Source organism: Podarcis cretensis (genome assembly GCF_951804945.1).
Source record: "Podarcis cretensis genome assembly, chromosome: 6".
NCBI lineage: Eukaryota > Metazoa > Chordata > Lepidosauria > Squamata > Lacertidae > Podarcis > Podarcis cretensis.
Window position 1 is genome coordinate 3399294 of NC_137175.1, and position 19042 is coordinate 3418335.

At 49.0% G+C, this 19042-nt stretch overlaps 1 protein-coding gene across 3 annotated transcripts in view; it reads right to left on the bottom strand.

Annotated features, from left to right (window-relative positions):
- Positions 1-19042, bottom strand: part of TTLL9 (tubulin tyrosine ligase like 9) — a 64531-nt gene that overhangs the window by 6140 nt on the left and 39349 nt on the right. For 2 of the 3 annotated variants that reach the window (XM_079979619.1, XM_079979617.1), the window contains exons 6-11: positions 18487-18627; positions 15937-16027; positions 13918-13958; positions 13385-13472; positions 12048-12106; positions 6639-6835 (exon numbers count right to left, since the gene is read on the bottom strand). In XM_079979619.1, coding sequence (XP_079835745.1) covers positions 6639-6835; positions 12048-12106; positions 13385-13472; positions 13918-13958; positions 15937-16027; positions 18487-18627 — 617 coding nt within the window. The remainder of the gene's footprint in view (positions 1-6638; positions 6836-12047; positions 12107-13384; positions 13473-13917; positions 13959-15936; positions 16028-18486; positions 18628-19042) is intronic. The other variant, XM_079979618.1, reaches the window with a different exon arrangement.

The window sequence follows — 19042 nt, forward strand, 5'->3', positions numbered from 1 at the left end:
TGGGGAGGGCAGGGTATAAATAAAATTATTTTATTTTTTATTTTTTTATTATTATTATTATTATTATTATTATTATTATTATTAGATGAAGCATGCAGAATCCTGCTTCATTCGTCGGCCAGCCTGCTGTCTTTGAGGAAGTGTCCCTATAGGTGAGGAAATTAAAGGGGTGTATCTGAGCACGCTACCAGGCTGTGCTATTTGTGCCATCAGTGGCTTGTAGGGGAAGCAAGTTTGGGGCTTTCCCCAACAACCTTGCCAACTGCTTCATCCCATAGGACTGAATGGGACTACTGAGAATTCAGCCCCTTCTAACCTCCATAGACCCTCCCTGGATTCTTCTGCTTGGTCATAGAAGAAGAAGAGAAGAGTTTGGACTTGATATCCCGCCTTTCACTCCCCTTAAGGAGTCTCAAAGCGGCTAACAATCTCCTTTCCCTTCCTCCCCCACAGCAAACACTCTGTATACCTGAAGGAGCGTCTCCACCCCCATCGTTCTGCCCGGATGCTGAGGTCCAGTGCCGAGGGCCTTCTGGTGGTTCCCTCGCTGCGAGAAGTGAAGTTACAGGGAACCAGGCAGAGGGCCTTCTCGGTGGTGGCGCCCGCCCTGTAGAACGGCCTCCCACCAGATGTCAGAGAGATAAGCAACTACCTGACATTGAGAATACATCTGAAGACAGCCCTGTTTAGGGAAGATTTTAATGTGTGACATTTTAATGTATTTTTTTATCTTTGTTGGAAGTCGCCTAGAGTGGCTGGGGAAACAATAGGAAACAATGGTACAAATAAATTATTATTATTATTATTATTATTATTATTATTATTATTAGTGAGGTGAGTGAGGCTGAGAGACTTCAAAGAAGTGTGACTGGCTCAAGATCACCCAGCAGCTGCATGTGGTGGAGCGGGGAAGCAAACCCGGTTCACCAGATTACGAGTCCACCGCTCTTAACCACTGCACCATGCTGACTCTCATACTACAGTGGGCACAATGTACATGCTGTCGAGATGGGCAGAAGTGACTGACACGCTCTCCTCCGTTGGCTTCTCCATCTTCCATTGCCCGCCATATCTCTTCCCGCTTCTGTCCATCCTTGAGGTCAATGCCTTAAGTGGAGGAATATTCTGTCCCGTGCAACTCTACGAGCTGCAGTAAGATCCAAGCCAAAACCTATCCCAGCCTTTGCCAACCTGGTGCCCTCCAGATGTTTTGGACTACAGCCCATCAGTGGCAGTCCGAAACATCTGGGTGGTGCCAGGTTAGTGAAGGCTGCCCTATCCCAGTTGACTTGCCCTGGGTTCCGTTCCCTAGTCTAAGCTAACTGCCTTTGGAAGGTGGCTGGCACCCATCTCTCTAGACAGGCAAGGAAGTACACCTCCTCTCCTGGGTGCAAGCCTGGTCAGGGTACATATGGGGGTCCTGGTCTCTCCTCTCAGCCTCACTGATGCAATACATCTGGCTCCAGCCTGGCTGCAGTTGCAGCAAGGTGCCATTGAACCATGGGCATAGTCAGGATATTTTTTTTGGGGGGGGACTTTTTTAGGGGGGGAAGGACTGACCTGATTGATCAGTTTTTTAAAAAAATAATATTTATTAAAGTTTCAAAAAAGTTACAAGAATAAAAAAAGAAAAGAAAAATGACCTGATTGGTCAGTTGGTTAAGTATTTCTATTGTTTTACTTGGTCTAGGGGAGGAGCAGCAGTAATAATAATAATAATAATAATAATAATAATAATAATATTTATACCCCGCCCATCTGGCTAGGTTTCCCCAGCCACTCTGGGCGGCTCCCAACACAATACAGTGGTACCTCTGGTTGCGAATGTGCATGTGCGTGACGTCATTTTGCGCGCCTGCGCAAGCTGCGAAACCCAGAAGTAACCCTTTCCGGTACTTCCGGGTTGCCGTGGGACGCAACCTAAAAAAAGTATCACGAAGCAAACGCAACACGAGGTATGACTGTATTAAAAGCACAATAAAGGGCCAAACATTTAAAACTTCCCAAAACAGAGCTACCCTGGCATGGAACGCCCTCCCACCAGATGTCAAAGAGAAAAATAACTACCAAACTTTTAGAAGACATCTGAAGGCGGCCCTGTTTAGGGAAGCTTTTAATGTTTAATAGGTTATTGTATTTTAGTGTTCTGTTGGAAGCTGCCCAGAGTGGCTGGGGAAACCCAACCAGATGGGCGGGGTATAAATAATAAATTATTATTATTATTATTATTATTATTATTATTATTATTATTCCCGTTCTCAATGAATCCTGGGAGGTTTAGGACCAGAGTTTTCCTTCTCCTAGGTGGGCTACCTTCCCAGGTAAGCAAGCCCCATCTGCCCCAGACTTTTGAAGACCTGGGTGCAAATTCCCACCCAAAGGCTCTGGGAAGAGCTAGCCGAATAATGCGAAGAAGCTGGGCTACAGTCCTCTAACTGCAAGGCCCAGGGATTTGCTACTCCGTCTCTGTCGAGTGCCGAGGGAGGCAGGCTCCATGTTCTTCTGAGCACGTCAGACAATGCAGAGTCGCTGCTCCAGACGGTGGCTGCCTGGCGTCTGCTTATCGGCTCCTTTTAAATAAAGCTGTCCCCAGGGTTGTGGCAGAGGCACCGGAGCAATGCTGACAAGCCACCAAGGCGCTAATTGAACCAGCAGCCACAGCAGAGGGAGGGAGGAGGGGGGCAAGGCCAAGAGGGCAGAGCTGGAAAGGAGAGTGGCAGGTCTGAAATTGATTGTGCCAGATTTCCTTGCCAAGGGCGGAGGGGAAACATGGCTGGGCAGGCGAGAGGATGGCTGGAGGCGAGAAAAGGCAAAATCCTGCCTTGGTGACCTCTTCTCCCTTTGGACAATGTAAGGGAACGACAAGAACGACATTTGCCTCTGCAAACGAAAATTGGATTTAAAGAAGTTTCAATTTCCCTAACCCCCTGAGACTTACTGCATTGTGAGAAAACTGAGAATTATGTTAAAGAGTCCTATTCCCTACAGATCTACGCTTTCCCCTCAGAATACAGCAGTTAAGACAGCCAACGACCATAATTCAATATCCACCTACGTGGGGGAACCCCCCACCCCACGAAACCCATAGGGAATTCCTTCCGAGTAGGCATGGATAGGGTTGTGTTGAAAACTCTGTAGGCAAAGGCGTGCTCTGAATCGGCCTTCCCCAACTTGGTGCCCTCCAAATGTTGTCATGTTGCAGGAATTTATATATAGGTGGGGGGGGTCCCCTCCAGTAGATATCATGCACATGTAGCCCACTACCAAAACCGGCACAATCACTTTTGTGACTTTTGTGATTTGTCCCCACAAAACACTTCATTGCAGTTTCTTCCTATCTATTCAAAGGGCCTTTGCTGCACGATACCAAGTAACTGTATCTATGTACTGGCTCACTGGGAAAACTTCAGAAATTCATATACAGTGGTGCCTCGCAAGACGAAATAATCCGTTCCGTGAGGCTCTTCGTATAGCGGTTTTTTTGTCTTACGAAGCAAGCCCATTGACAGCTTAGCGGATTAGCGCTATTAGCCGTTTAGTGGCTTTTAGCGGATCAGCTGATAAGCGGCTTAGGGCGTAGGGCAGGGGTCTGCAACCTTTACGACAAAAAGAGCCACTTGGACCTGTTTCCAAAGAAAAAAAAAAACTGGGAGCTGCAAAACAAGCCAAATGTAAATAACCACACATTCTTCCCCTTCCCCCATTCTCTCTCTTTTCCCTGAGTCTATTTCAGATAGCAAAGAGGGGTATGGTAGCTCTCATATCCATTTTTTGCAAAGCACCATGTGCATAGAGGGCGTTATACAAATTAATACATAGAAAAGTGTCTGTCCCTCCCTGCAGTTCAACTCCCTCTCTTTTTACTAACAGCACATATCCATTCCTTCTGTTGGTGCAACTTTCTCATCATTTCTACATAGCAGCATTTATAAACCAGTGCCAGAGAAACTGGGTGAAAGGAAGGTGAGAGGGAAGAGATATGAATATTTATGTGTGTATATGTATACATACATAGGTAAAGGTAAAGGTACCCCTGCCCGTACGGGCCAGTCTTGACAGACTCTGGGGTTGGTGCGCCCATCTCACTCAAGAGGCCGGGGGCCAGCGCTGTCCGGAGACACTTCTGGGTCACGTGGCCAGCGTGACAAAGCTGCATCTGGCGAGCCAGCACAGCACACGGAAACGCCGTTTACCTTCCCGCCAGTAAGCGGTCCCTATTTATCTACTTGCACCCGGAGGTGCTTTCGAACTGCTAGGTTGGCAGGCGCTGGGACCGAGCAGCGGGAGCGCACCCCGCCGCGGGGATTCGAACCGCCGACCTTCCGATCGGCAAGCCCTAGGCGCTGAGGCTTTTACCCACAGCGCCACCCGCGTCCCTCGTATACATACATACACCTACACAATTACAGGTTTGAAGCCAACTTAAAATAAAAAGAGCTGGTAAGCAAAGGAATCTGTGGTGCTTTCCATGGGATCCGGGGACATGTCAGCTAATACTCTTTCCTTTCTTCTTCATTTGCTTGTCTCTGCAGCAAATCTCGAGGGGGAAGGGAGAAGGGCAGCAATTGCATAGGCACGAGAGAACGGGGAAAATCCCACATGGAGGATTTTGGTGCCTAACAGCCCCCCCTCCCTCTGCAATTGCTCTCGTGCTGCCCCGCCTCTCTCTGAGGCCGAGATGCTGCATCACGGCACCGGCTGGCTACCTCTGGACCCCCTCCTTGTCACTGACATAATTCACCCCTTCCTCCCTGACAGGGAGGGCGGGCCCATTTTGTGGTTCACCTCAGGTGCTCTCCCTCAACTCGGCGGCTACTCAGAAGCAAGGTACGGAAAAGGATCCCGAAGCACCACTGCCACCCCCCCACACACACCCTGCCTCGCCATTCCCCTCGAGCGCGCGCGCTCTCTCTCCCTCGCCTCAGGTGAGGCAGAACTTCCCTCCGGCGGCAGAAGCAGCAGCAGCAGCATCCCTTCTCTGGCCGCTGCCGCCGCCTCCTTCACCATCCCAGCAGCCGCCGCCTCTCGTGCTCCGCTGCCGCCGCCGCCTTGCTTTGCCCGGCTCGGCTGCCCAGCTCCATCCCCCTCCTCTTTCTGGCGCTTCTGCTTTTCTGCTCAGGGTCCCCGAGGATCTGCGGAGCCGCGGCAAAGGTGTAAAAGAGCCGCATGCGGCTCCGGAGCCACGGGTTGCCGACCCCTGGCGTAGGAAAAGGGGGGGGGGAGGGGAAAAAACCTCCAGGAACTCGCAAGACATTCTCGTCTTGCGAAGCAAGCCCATAGTGAAATTCGTTTTGCGAAGCGCCTCCAAAACGGAAAAGCCTTTCGTCTAGCGGGTTTTCCATATTGCGAGGCGTTCGTCTTGTGGGGCACCACTGTAGACATGAGCTAAACTGCTCAGCAGCCCCTTTGCCTGAGGGATAATCCCTGGCATCCTGATACCTGAGTGCCAGACAGGTAGCCATGCCAGAAATAACAAACCCAGATGAAGACAAAAGGGTGTGATTAACTTGGCTGGGAAACAGGGAAATGGAAATATCTCTTTTGTTCCACTTGATGGGTGTTTGGTGGAGGGCAAGGGGAACCATGGGGCAGGGTCCAGGATGCTCAGATTACTGCCACCAGACCTCCCCTTTCATGATGTAACCGTGATGTATTAGAGATGTAGTTTGGGGGGTGTAACATGGGGATTAAAGGTAAAGGTACCCCTGCCCATACGGGCCAGTCTTGACAGACTCTGGGGTTGTGCGCCCATCTCACTTAAAAGGCCAGGGGCCAGCGCTGTCCGGAGACACTTCCGGGTCACGTGGCCAGCGTGACATTGCTGCTCTGGCGAGCCAGAGCCGCACACGGAAACGCCGTTTACCTTCCCGCTGGTAAGCGGTCCCTATTTATCTACTTGCACCCGGAGGTGCTTTCGAACTGCTAGGTTGGCAGGCGCTGGGACCGAGCAGCGGGAGCGCACCCCGCCGCAGGGATTCGAACCGCCGACCTTTCGATCGGCAAGTCCTAGGCGCTGAGGCTTTAACCCACAGCGCCACCTGCGTCCCTAACATGGGGATTAGCAGCTAATAAAAGTTTGGGGGCTCTTTTGTTTGGAGCTTCCATCTTGTTCCACCTTGTGGCAGGTGGGAGTCCTGTCGCGACAGTCTTCAATAAAGACCAAGCCGACTGGCTGCTGTTTTGCTCTGGTATTCCTGGCTGGTGTCCTTGTTTTTTGTCCAAGGGAGCCCTCAGATTTCTCCGTTAAGAGTTGGGACTCCCAGTTCCCAGAAGCCAGTGCAGCAAATGGTCAGACATGATGGGAGTTGTAGTCTAGAACATCTGGAGGGCACCAGGTCGCAGAAGGCTGCTCTTAACCATCCTTCCACTTTGGTTATCTGAATCCACTATGTGGCGGCCCTGTTGTGTGATACTGGAAAGAGCCACATAACTGGATATTGGGAGCAGGCAAGATACCTATGAACCCTTAAAACGCCTTGCAATCTTTCTTTCCTTCCCTTGAACTGTCTGCTGCCCAGCCAGCCCTTCCAGTTCCTGCTGACTCTCCTTTTCCTCCTCATCCTCTTCTGATCCAGAGCAACTGAGCTACCTCCCTTCCCTTGGGAGTATCCTCTGACCCTCTCCCCCCCCCCCCTTACGGCTTGAGGTCTTGGTCGATCAGGATATCGTAGCCGTAGAGTTCAAAGCAGTGCTTGTCGCTGATGATGACTTTCTGGACGCTCTGCAGGCTCTTGATGAAAATGTTGTCCATCTCGGCGAAGAGGTTCTCCACGGCTTCCGCCCCGTGCTTGGCCGTCAGGTAGAGGCGGAACTTCTGGATCATCCACTTGCAGCCCTGCCAACAATGAGGTTGCACAACACAAATGAAATACAGTGGCACCTCGGGTTAAGTACAGTGGTGCCTCGCAAGAGGAAATTAATCCGTTCCGTGAGGCTCTTCGTATAGCGGTTTTTTCGTCTTGCGAAGCAAGCCCATTGACAGCTTAGCGGATTAGCGCTATTAGCGGTTTAGCGGCTTTTAGCGGATCAGCTGATAAGCGGCTTAGCGGCTTAGGAAAAGGGGGGGAAGGGGAAAAAACCCGCAGGAACTCACAAGACATTTCGTCTTGCGAAGCAAGCCCGTAGGGAAATTCGTTTTGCGAAGCGCCTCCAAAACGGAAAACCCTTTCGTCTAGCGGGTTTTCCGTCTTGCGAGGCGTTCGTCTTGTGGGGCACCACTGTACTTAATTCATTCCGGAGGTCCGTACTTGACCTGAAACTGTTCTTAACCTGAAGCACCACTTTAGCTAATGGGGCCTCCTGCTGCTGCCGCGCCGCCGGAGCCCAATTTCTGTTCTCATCCTGAAGCAAAGTTCTTAACCTGAAGCACTATTTCTGGGTTAGCGGAGTCTGTAACCTGAAGCGTATGTAACCTGAAGCGTTTGTAACCCGAGGTACCACTGTACCGTGAAAATCCCTGAAACGAGAAGTAATCAACTAGAAAAATTACCTTATGAAAACAAACTAAATAATAAAAATCAAAGAGTTTAAGGGGGGGAAATCTAAAACAGCTTACCTTTTCTTCTTTCTTTGAATTTGTGCCATTTAGGTTTTTTATACCTTTTTGTAAAGGCAACACTAGAATTTTCACAGCTGAGTCCTCAACTCTTTATTACTCTGTGTTTGCTTCCTCTAAATTGGCTTTTTTAAAAACTTGCCACTTGGGTTTCCAAACCTTTTTTGTAAATTCTGTATTAGAAATTGTACCTTTGAGTCCTCAGTCTTTTATTGCTACGCTTTGCTTCACCTGGGTCGGCCCAGGATTATAAATATTTCAGAATTTTTGGGAGTTCTACCCCCTTCTTGTGAATTTTGGTCATTTAAGGTTTATGATTTTTCTATTTCCTTCTGAGGAAACTGAATAGTTCAGTGAAACGATGTTTGTAGCTGGCATCCCATTAAGGCTTCGTTCAATTTGAGGTTTTTCTAATTTTTTCCTTAAACTCTTTGATTTTCATTATTTAGTTTATTTTCATAAGATAATCTTTCTAGTTGATTACTTCTTGTTTTAGGGATTTTCACGGTATTTCATTTGTTTTGTGCAATTTTTCGGTTCCGTGGCTGTCTTTTTTCTACTGACTGCCAACAAAGAGGGGCACAGAGAGGTGGGTTTGGGCTGGGGAGACTTGAGTTCGAATCCCCACTTGGCCAAGCATCTCCCCAGTCCCCCGCCTCTCAGTTTATCCTACCTCTCAAGATTGTGAAGAGGCCAAAAGAGATCAACTGTCGCTCTGAGCTCTGTGGAAAAAGGGTGAGCCATAAACGCGATCGATAGAATGGACACAGGCCAAAACAGCCAAGAGTGGCGGTGGCAGCTGCTTATAAAAACCCAACTGGACATCTAGGGTTGTTGGTTTTTTTAAACAGATGGGGTACTCCATTTATATCACAAGAATGTTTCCATGAGCCTGGTAGCTCAGCAGCTGGTGAGGCGGCAGTAATGTCAAGTTCCTTACAGGAACTCCCTACACCTATACTATCGCGCTCGGAGTGAGGAACCTCAGGCCCAGAAGCAGAGTGGGCTCCCCATGCCTCTTCAACTGGCCCTTGCGCAGGGCTGGGCAATCTCTGGTTTTCAACATTGCGATACAGTGGTACCTCTGGTTGCAAACAAGCAACATGAGCAGAACATGTGCGTCTGCACGTGTCACGATTCGCCGCTTTTGCGCACGAGCGTGACGTCATTTTGGGAGTCTGCGCATGCGGCAAAACCCGGAAGTAACCCTTTCCGGTACTTCCGGGTTGCTGTGGGATGCAACTTGAAAAGATTTAACTTGAAGTGTCTTTAACCCGATGTACGACTGTACACAGTGGTGCCTCGCAAGACGAAAAGAATCCGTTCCGCAAGTCTCTTCGTCTAGCGGTTTTTTTGTCTTGCGAAGCAAGCCCATTGACTGCTTAGCGGATTAGCGCTATTAGTGGTTTAGCGGCTTTTAGCGGCTTATCGGCTTAGCGGATAAGCGGCTTAGCGGCTTAGAAAAAGGGGGGGAAGGAAAAAAACCCCGCAGGAACTCGCAAGACATTTTCATCTTGCGAAGCAAGCCCATAGGAAATTCGTTTTGCGAGGCACCTCCAAAACGGAAAACTCTTTCGTCTAGCGAGTTTTCCGTCTTGCGAGGCATTCGTCTTGCGGGGCACCACTGTATCTATCACCAGCTAAACATTGCAAAATATCATGATGTCTGGAATAAGGAGGGAGCTGTGTAGAAGCACTGGCTGGCTTCATGTGTTTTCTCCCCACAGTGATGTTTGCACGATTCACAATATATTGCCAGGTCAAAAAGTATGAAACTGATTTCATGAAACGGACTTCAAACTGGTTTTGGGCAATAGATTGATGTATCGCCCAGCCCTACCCTTGGACACGTTCCAAGCCACATCCCTCTTACTGGACGCTCCTTGAGCACTCTTGCCTGGTTGGAATGCGTCCTTGAACCGGGATACTAATGCCTCCTGGATGGAAAACCGAGGGTGTAGAACAGGGGTCAGCAAAATTACCGCGCCTCGGGCCGGTGTCTCCAGCGCCGATCATGCCGTGGGCTGGAGGGTGGGGGAGCATGTGCCCATATGTGTGCGCACATGTTATTTTCAGTGCACTTCCGGGTTGGAGGAGCACCGGAAATAGCTTGTGCGCATGTGCATGGGCCTCTTCCAAACTGGATGTGCACCAGAAATAACGCTTGCGCATGTGCAAATAATGCTTGCGCATGCGCACAAGCTATTACCAGTGCTCCTCCGACCCGGACGTGGGCAGCCACGCAGCGCAGCGCCGGTAAGAGCGGGCAGCGGGAGTCACTGCAGGCCAGATAAATGAGTCTCTCAGGCCTTATCCAGCCAACGGGCCTTTGTCTGGAGACCCCTGGTGTAGGACCTATGACTTTTACATGACGGGAATGTGGTCTTCTGCTCAAAGGTAAGAAGTCACACCTGTCCCTCCACTCACGTTTGCCTTTGGCGCCAACCAGTGGTGGGTTCTCCTCCCGAGGTTTCCCCGGGTGAATGTGGCCCTTAAGATTGAAAAAGCTTCCCACCCCTGTATTACACAGAAGATTAGACTGGCAGGAAAAGGCGGTTGACCGGCTTGTGTGGTAAGGAGGGACTGAGGACTGGTCCTTATCAGAGAGAAGTGTGGGTGTCACCAGCCAGTGGCTCAATCTGATGCTCCCATGGAAATGCAGGGACCACACAGTGGCTGCTGCTCCCATATTGCAAGGATCTGTACGTGGATGAAGTGCAAAGAGGGGAAAGAGGAAAGGAGAGGTGGGAGAAAGGAGATGGGGAGCTTTGGAAGTGCTAGGAGTTTGAAATGGACACAGAGGGTTCCAGGGAGCCATTGCCAAGAGAAACAGATTCAGGATGGCATCACAGCCAAGAAGAGACGGGTGCATGGACCAGAGGGTTGGTTGGAGTTGCAGAGGAGCAACTCAATGGCTTCCTGCTGCTGATGGGCTTCAAACTCAGGCTTGGTCTCTCCAAATTATTATTATTTATTGATTTTATATACCGCCCTACACCCGGAGGTATCAGGGCGGTTCACATAAAAAGATCACAGTATATAAGATGAAAATAAAAGCAAGAACTCAATAATACCCCTCCCCCCAAAAGAGCTACATTTTAAAAGGGTATGGGATGTTGATCAGGTCAGCCAAAGGCCTGGTTAAAAAGGAACGTTTTTGCCTGGCGCCTAAAGGTGTATAATGAAGGCGCCAGGTGAACTTCCCTGGGGAGAGCATTCCACAGATGGGGAGCCACTGCAGAGAAGGCCCCGTTCTAATGTTGCCACCCTCCAGACCTCTTGAGGAGGCGGCACATGAAGGAGGGCCTCAGAAGATGACCTCAGGTTCTGGGTAAGTTCATATGAAAAAAGGCAGTCCTTGAGGTTTCCCGTTCTCCCAGCCATAAGTTAGAGCCCAGGGGTGAAGATGGAGGTGGTTTCAAAGTGCCCTATATACCTCCCCTGGAGTGAACCCCACCCCTAATTCATTTTGAAGTAACTTGGACTGATTCAGTTTTAGTTGGGCAAAGCTCGTGTTACCAACACACTTTCTTTCCTTGCCTGGTTTCCAGAGGAGTTTTGCAATTGTTTTTAAATCCCTGAAGCTCTTTAAAAAAAGCAAAACTGGCAGACATACACATCACTTTAAATGTGCATGTGCCACTTTTGAACAGCCCACCTGATAGCGAGAGGAGGGGAAAGAACTGAGGCCAAACCTTGCATCTGGCTTACTGTATGTGCAGGGACGCGGGTGGCACTGTGGGTTAAACCACAGATACTAGGACTTGCCGATCAGAAGGTTGACGGCTCAAATCCCTGCGACGGGGTGAGCTCCCGTTGCTCTGTCCCTGCTCCTGCCAACCTAGCAGTTCAAAAGCACATCAAAGTGCAAGTAGATAAGTAGGTACCGCTCCGGCGGGAAGGTAAACGGCGTTTCCATGCGCTGCTCTGGTTCGCCAGAAGCGGCTTAGTCCTGCTGGCCACATGACCCGGAAGCTGTACGCCGGCTCCCTCGGGCAATAAAGCGAGATGAGCGCCGCAACCCCAGAGTCGGCCACAACTGGTCCTATTGGTCAGGGGTACCTTTACCTTTACCTATGTGCAGGGCAAGTTGTAAAAACAGGGTGACGTGGCAACCCCATAATGCAGAGCCCAAAGGGGCAACAGTAGTACCTCGGGTTACATACGCTTCAGGTTACAGACTCCGCTAACCCAGAAATAGAAGCTTCAGGATGAGAACAGAACTCATGCTCCGGTGGCGCGGCAGCAGCGGGAGGCCCCATTAGCTAGAGTGGTGCTTCAGGTTAAGAACAGTTTCAGGTTAAGTACGGACCTCCGGAACGAATTAAGTATATAACCGGAGGTACAGTTAAAATGTTTCATCTATCTTGACTCTTAACCCATTGGCCTTCCTGCTACAGCAGATTGGCCTCCCTCATCCCCCGGCCATACCACCCCGGCCCCTGAAACAGAAGGGTTTGGGTACCTGGGTTGCTGGGCCCTCATTCCTCACCTTTTCGGGGTCGTAGTCAGGGGCTGTTTTCTGCACGGCTACATTTGTCAGGTGAACATCTGGCATGAGGCGGGAGGTAAGGATGATATGAAAGGAAAGAGATGCCCCCTGAATCCAGAATATGAACCTGGCTCCCAAAACAGCTTCCCTTTGCCCTGGCTACTCAGTTCATCTATCCTCCTGCCCACGGGGTTGCCATGGGGATTAAATGGGGAGAGGGAGCACCATGCATGCCAGCTTGAACTCCTTGGGGAAAAAGTTAGGACTCAGCTACATCAGCCATGTTGTAACGCTAGAACTTTGTTATAAACATGCGACACCAGATGGCGATGTAGAGCACAAAACTTTGTCTATGTGATTTTACATACAGTTTTTTTTTCCTTTCGTTATAACAATTTAATTTATGACTTATTTATAGCGGGTTTTTCTTGTGTGTAGATCCAGTCTTAGTGACTGAATGGGTTAAGATCACAGAGTTAAATTCCTAGACTCAGCTACGTAGGTCATGCCCACTCCTCTCCAGTGAGGGAGGAAGTGAAGCCTTCTCTTCATGTTCCCTCACTCTCTCTGCATCATGTGACTGACCAAGGAAGACATGCCTAAGCAAGTGCCAAGCTTAGAGGACGTGTTTGGCACTATCTTTCCGTTTTCTACCCAAGATTATTCTGCCTGTGTTCTCTTTGCTGCTGCTTGAATAAATGCATGAATCTGACCTACGGAATGTTTTGTAAGTAAATAATTTTAAACTTACTTAACAGTGTGTGGTCTGTTCATTGCAAACGCAGTAGAAAGAGAGAGGCGCTGTTCGCATGCAGACTAAAAAGTTCTAACAACCGCCCTTCCTAACGCTATATTGCTGCTTGACTTTTGTGTGTTTAAACTCTGCTAGTGAGGTCTCTTTCCTGCTGGAGTGTGAGTTTAGCCCTGCATTTTGAATCCAGGCACTCTGCCAATTCACCCCACACACGTGGGTCACAGGGATTAATATTTTCCTCCCACATAAAAGGCATATTGCATAAACGCAATAAATAGAACATATAGAAACAGATATGAAGTAGCTTCCTAAGCAGTGATGCATTTAGCATCACATACGGTGGTCCTCAGTGGTCCTAAAATGGTCTGAAAACGCTCTTTCAGTGCTTGCAGCTGCCTTGATCTGCCAGGGACTTCAGGCAAGGCTGCTGACCTTGGTTGCCAGACCTGCTCAGCGTGAGTGGGCTCTGAAGTCTTCCTGCACCAAGCACACAGGCATCTTGTTGCAAATGCCCCCCCAACAGCTGACAAAAAGTTGTTCCGTCCTGAAGCAGCTCATGCAATGTGCAGACAGGTCAGGATACAGTGGTCATCGATGGTGTTCAGGGTGAAGCGGGTGTTGGAGAAGCGAGCAAAGCCATCGCGGTAAAGCCAGGCTTTGAGTGGGATATACTGGGAGGAAGAGAAAGCGGTGGTGAGCAGCAGCAGCAGCAACAACAACAACAATAAAAATTTATTCTTTGTTCCCCAGCCACTCTGGGCGGCTTCCAACAAAGACCAAAAACACATCAAAATGTCACCCATAAAAAACTTCCCTGAACAGGGCTGCCTTCAGATGTCTTCTAAATGTTAGGTAGTTGTTGTTCTCTTTGACATCTGGTGGAAGGGCATTCCACAGGGCGGGTGCCACCACCAAGAAGGCCCTCTGCCTGGTTCCCTGTAACTTGGCTTCTTGCAATGAGGGAACCGCCAGAAGGCCCTCGGCACTGGACCTCAGCATCCGGGCAGAATAATGGGGGTGGAGACGCTCCTTCGGGTATAAGTCCCTCCTAGCTGGCTATCGCATCAATTCAAGGGACGGACTAGGCATTGCAGGGGCGACGGCCTGTTCACTCACCGACATGACTAGGACGTACACTCTCAAGTCAAACTTCCGCCCTGTGAACCCAAGAGAAATAGCTTTATGAATTACTGCCCCCCTATGCTATTTATTCCTCATTCTCAGGACTGTAGGATGGCATTGCATTTGTGCTAGATCTCTCCATGTGTCCTTTCGTTTGGGCATTCATGGTGATTTGTGCTCCTGATGGCATCAGGGCGGTTATACACACTCCCATGTTCGATACTGTTTGTGTCTGCAAAGGTTTGGGGGGCAAACAAAGTGCTTCACTTCCAATCAGCGCTTGCCCCGTAACTTCCTCCTGAAGTCTTGTAACTTTTATACCACAAATATTCCAGGGTGGGTGGGTTGTCCACTTTTGTTGTGCTGGGACGCGGGTGGCGCTGTGGGTTAAACCACAGAGCCTAGGACTTGCTGATCAGAAGGTCGGCGGTTCAAATCCTCACAATGGGGTGAGCTCCTGTTGTTCTGTCCCTGCTCCTGCCAAGCTAGCAGTTCAAAGGCACATCAAAGTGCAAGTAGATAAATAGGTACCGCTCCGGCGGGAAGGTAAACGGCATTTCCATGTGCTGCTCTGGTTCGCCAGAAGCGGCTTAGTCATGCTGGCCACATGACCCGGAAGCTGCACACTGGCTCCCTCGGCCAATAAAGCGAGATGAGCGTCGTAGCCCCAGAGCCGGCCACGACTGGACCTAATGGTCAGGGGTCCCTTTACCTTTACTATCACAATAGTGCTCCTCCAGCCAGCACTAATGCAGCACTGGGGAAGCATTGCAGAACACCTGAGAGGGTTGTGTGGGTGGTCTGGTACACATCCACCACCAGTACACTCTTATTGTTGACATGTTGCAGAATACACCTGTACTCCCAGTCTGGAGGTACTCTTAGACTGGAAGCACCTTGGGGCAGCAAACTGTCTTTTTTGCTTATGTAAGGACTATTATGTACATGCAGGTTCCACTTACAGAACAGAATGTGTTCCCTGGATATCATCCGTTAGGTGAGTGTTCACATAACAAATTGAGGATTTTCACTGATTCCTATGGGGAGATTTCTAATGCGTTCCCAAGCACAGAATGTTGACCTCCAAAGGGCAAAAAGAGAGAGGAAAACCCAGGAAAAAATTGCTCTCGCCACTCCCTTCCTACCCTGTTCTTCAGTCAACCAGCAAAAGGCAAACGAGAAAGTAAAAATGCTCTCTGTCTGAATATCTGAATCTGCAGTGTGTATAGCGAGGTTTGGGTACTAACTCATTGTGTTTGGATAAGTGAATTTTCTCATAGCAAACGTTTTTAAAGCAGGACCTGTGTGAATATTTATAGCATAGAATCATACATAGAATTTTAGGGTTGTAAAGGACCATGATGATGATGATGATAGATGAAAGAATTGAAACATGGAAACCCAAAGCCCTGCTGGGATGTTTCAGCCTCATCAGCGAAGCGGCTGAAAGGTAAACAGAGGAACTGAAGGTTTTATTGCTCAAGGCTGTGTAATTGCTACCAATAGCTGTCACGGTTAAGCAACAAAAACCACAGAAACAGATACTTGTAGAAAAGTCAAAGTCAATCAGAAACAATAGAAGTGCCTTATCCGCTACAGAACAAATCACTGGATAGTTTACTGAGCGAGCCGCAAACATCATTCACCTCCGACGGAGCATACAGTATCAATTGCAGGCAGCTGGAACTAGTGGGAATTAGAGTTTCTCTCTGACTTCCCAAAGAGACAAGTTATCTGCTGATCTACATGCAGAGGGCAAGAGTGGGAACTAACCATTCATGCCACATGGAAATGTACATTTAGACTAGTACAAATGGTCATCTTAAGTCTGATGTAGGGAATACAATCTCCATTGGGCAGCCTATCCCAGAAAGGGGGCTGCGTGTGCATGTGCCCCACCTTATTAATGAGACTCTGGCGGTCAGGGAAATTCACTCCAAATTTGGGACGGAGGCGCAGGATTGTGTGTCTGTGTGTGCACACATATTCTGGGCTGATAAGCAGACAACTCACCACCGACTAAATACGGGTTCTCGATGTAGCGCTGCGCTACGTAATTCTCTACCGGAATTTCATCTTTCTGGTCATCCACGCGGACACCGTCCTGTGAAGGAGATCGGGTGACTTGCTTAGGTCAGAAAGAATGGAAGCACTGTTTAACATTCTCCTGCGGGTTTAACCACAGAGCCTAGGACTTGCCTATCAGAAGGTCAGCGGTTCGAAACCCTGCGACAGGGTGAGCTCCCATTGCTCGGTCCCTGCTCCTGCCAACCTAGCAGTTCGAAAGCACGTCAAAGTGCAAGTAGATAAATAGGTACCACTCCAGTGGGAAGGTAAACGGCGTTTCCGTGCACTGCTCTGGTTCGCCAGAAGCGGCTTAGTCATGCTGGCCACATGACCCGGAAGCTGTACGCCGGCTCCCTCTGCCAGTAAAGCGAGATGAGCACCACAACCCCAGAGTAATCCTCGACTGGACTTAATGGTCAGGGGTCCCTTCACCTTTACCTTTGCTCTTGTCTACCTGTGGGGTCAGGTCGGCATATACACTGGGGGCCTGGGAAGGACATTTCCCCTGAGGTCAGATTCAGTCTTAAATATGGGAAGTGTTTTCGCCTTCGCTCAGGGCTGCTTGCCTGCTATTGTACAAAGCAGAGAAATACGGAGACGCAGGAAGGTCCAGAATGGCGTTTAGACCAAATTGCCTCTCACACGTCGACCCAGACACCCAGGCCTCAGTGGGCTGTAAAGAGGAGCCAGAAGCTGAATCACCAAAGTCCATTTGTTTCTGATTGCATTTTGTTTCCGTGACATTTCATTTTTGTATAAAGCGACTAACAGATGCAACAATAAGAGGAACAATGGCAGTAACAGGCTGCCCAAAATATGCTTTGGATTACAACTCCAGCCAGCAAGGCCGATGGTCAGGGGTGATGGGGGTTGTTGGCCAAAACATCTGGGGAACATCACATTTGGTAAATCTGATATAGCAGGAGGTATATCCCACCTAACGTTGTTAGGATTCTAGACCTGGAGGAAAATTCGTTTCAAAAGCCAAATATGGAGATAGCTTTGGTCTGAATAAGAGGGAGACCCCAAACACCTAAATCTGGGCTCCCTAATCCAACACACCAGGGCACCCCTAGACAACTCCCCCAGCACCAGCAAGCCCCCTTAACCCTCCCTAATTTTGAAATAAATGTTATTTACCAGGCAGGCAGTTTTGTGTGGCTACTCTAAGCCCTGACCTTCAGCTGCCATCTCTGTTTCCCCAGACTATATCAGGGCATGCCTAGAGGCATTCTCAGGAAACAAAGATGGTTCTTCTTATTTTCCACCATATGAACCTGACCAATAAGAATGTCTAAGCTGGATGCTCCAAGTTCAGACAGTGTGGCTTTAGTAATCCATATTTGTGTTTCAGTAAAAATGATTTAGAAACATTTACCACTTTTTGAAACTAAGTTGTACTACGTGCCTTTTCTTGCTGCTGTATGGAAAAGCACATGAACCTGACCTTTAAAGAGTTTGTAAGTAAACCATTTTTAACTTACCAAACATGGTCTCTTTCAATGCTGAAGGAAGTGGGAAACTTGGAAGCAGCTTACAAGGGAATGTTTTAAAGGTCTAACAGCCTATGTTTCCACATTTCACTTTGCTGCATGGCTTGCGATTTTAAATCTCTGCTGCAGCTCTCTCACCAAAGAATATTTGCCCCAAACCTGGATCTAGGCATTCAGGGATTTCTCCTTTTATATTTTAACCAAATTACAAAAACCAACAAAAAGGACCAAAGTGTGCAGCTGCACATCATGGCAATTAGAAGATTCTGCTTGTCTGGTTGGTTTTAAACCCAAGTAAGATTCTGGGTGTGCTGTCCAGAATAAATAGTATTATTGTCAGCCCACCCATCATACCAGAGCTCTTGTGTTTTTCTGGTGTGAGCCAAGTTACTGTTGTAATCTTCGAGCCTAGTCAGAGGAATGTGCCATTCTCCAGGCACCCGGCTCAGATTACTTGTTGACCTCCCTGTCAGCGACTCGCGGCAGGAGACAGGCGGGGTCTCTATCGGCGATCCTCTTCAAACGTGAGAAGAACACACCACTCTTCCCTCCTCCCTGTCTTCCCCAGGAGGGGGGAAGAGACAGACAGAAATGTATTTACATGCCTTTATTTCTGTCTATGCAGCAGTACAGAGAAACACATCCGTACTCTTCAAACAACAACAGCAGAGAGATAAAACTCCACCCCTGTACTTCCAGTACAGATCAGGTGACACACTGAGCTAACATCCGGTGCTCAGTACAGTGAATAGGCTGTCCCTTTGCTCCCACGGTACAGTCACAAACATCAACATCCTGTTTGGCTTTTCCAGCCAGCTGCAGCTCGCTGCTGCATTGCTCCTTTTCGTAACAGTTACATCTGAAAATCTCCCAGGGCTCAAAGAAACCAGAAGCCTCCAGGGTCACCCTGATCTCCATACACAAGCCACCCTAAACAGTAGAGGGCAGGAAGAAATATATGTGGCCCCAACCCCTAAGCAGCTGATGCAAAGGTGCTGCTCACCGGGCAAAACTGTATGGTAGGCTGTTCCCAACTAATCCCTTCCTGAGAGGTGAGAAGAAGGAGGCATCTCACCTTCCTCCAATCAATTACATCCTTGAGCTTCCGGAAGAGAAAAATGCCTCTCCCTTGAGACCGGGCAACCTGCAAAAGAGAGGGAAAATGTTACTACCCCTTCGTCCGCCCGGCGTTTTCCTCTCTCTCGGCCTGCAAAAAAAGGAAGCTGCGAAGTGACTGTTTTGCACTCTGCCCTTCGCAGAGAAATAAAACGACAACTTTCTCAATACATTCTACTCCAAAGCAATCCACATGACGTACCAAGAGGAAACGGATTCTGAAAACCTGCCCCAGTTAAGCCAATATCGGAAGCTGATCATTTTGCATCTTTTTATCCCACAACTGGGGAACGAGGGTGGCGCTGTGGGTTAAACCACAGAGCCTAGGACTTGCCAGTCGGCGGTTCGAATCCCCGCGACGGGGTGAGCTCCCGTTGCTCGGTCCCTGCTCCTGCCAACCTAGCAGCTCGAAAGCACGTCAAAGTGCAAGTAGATAAATAGGT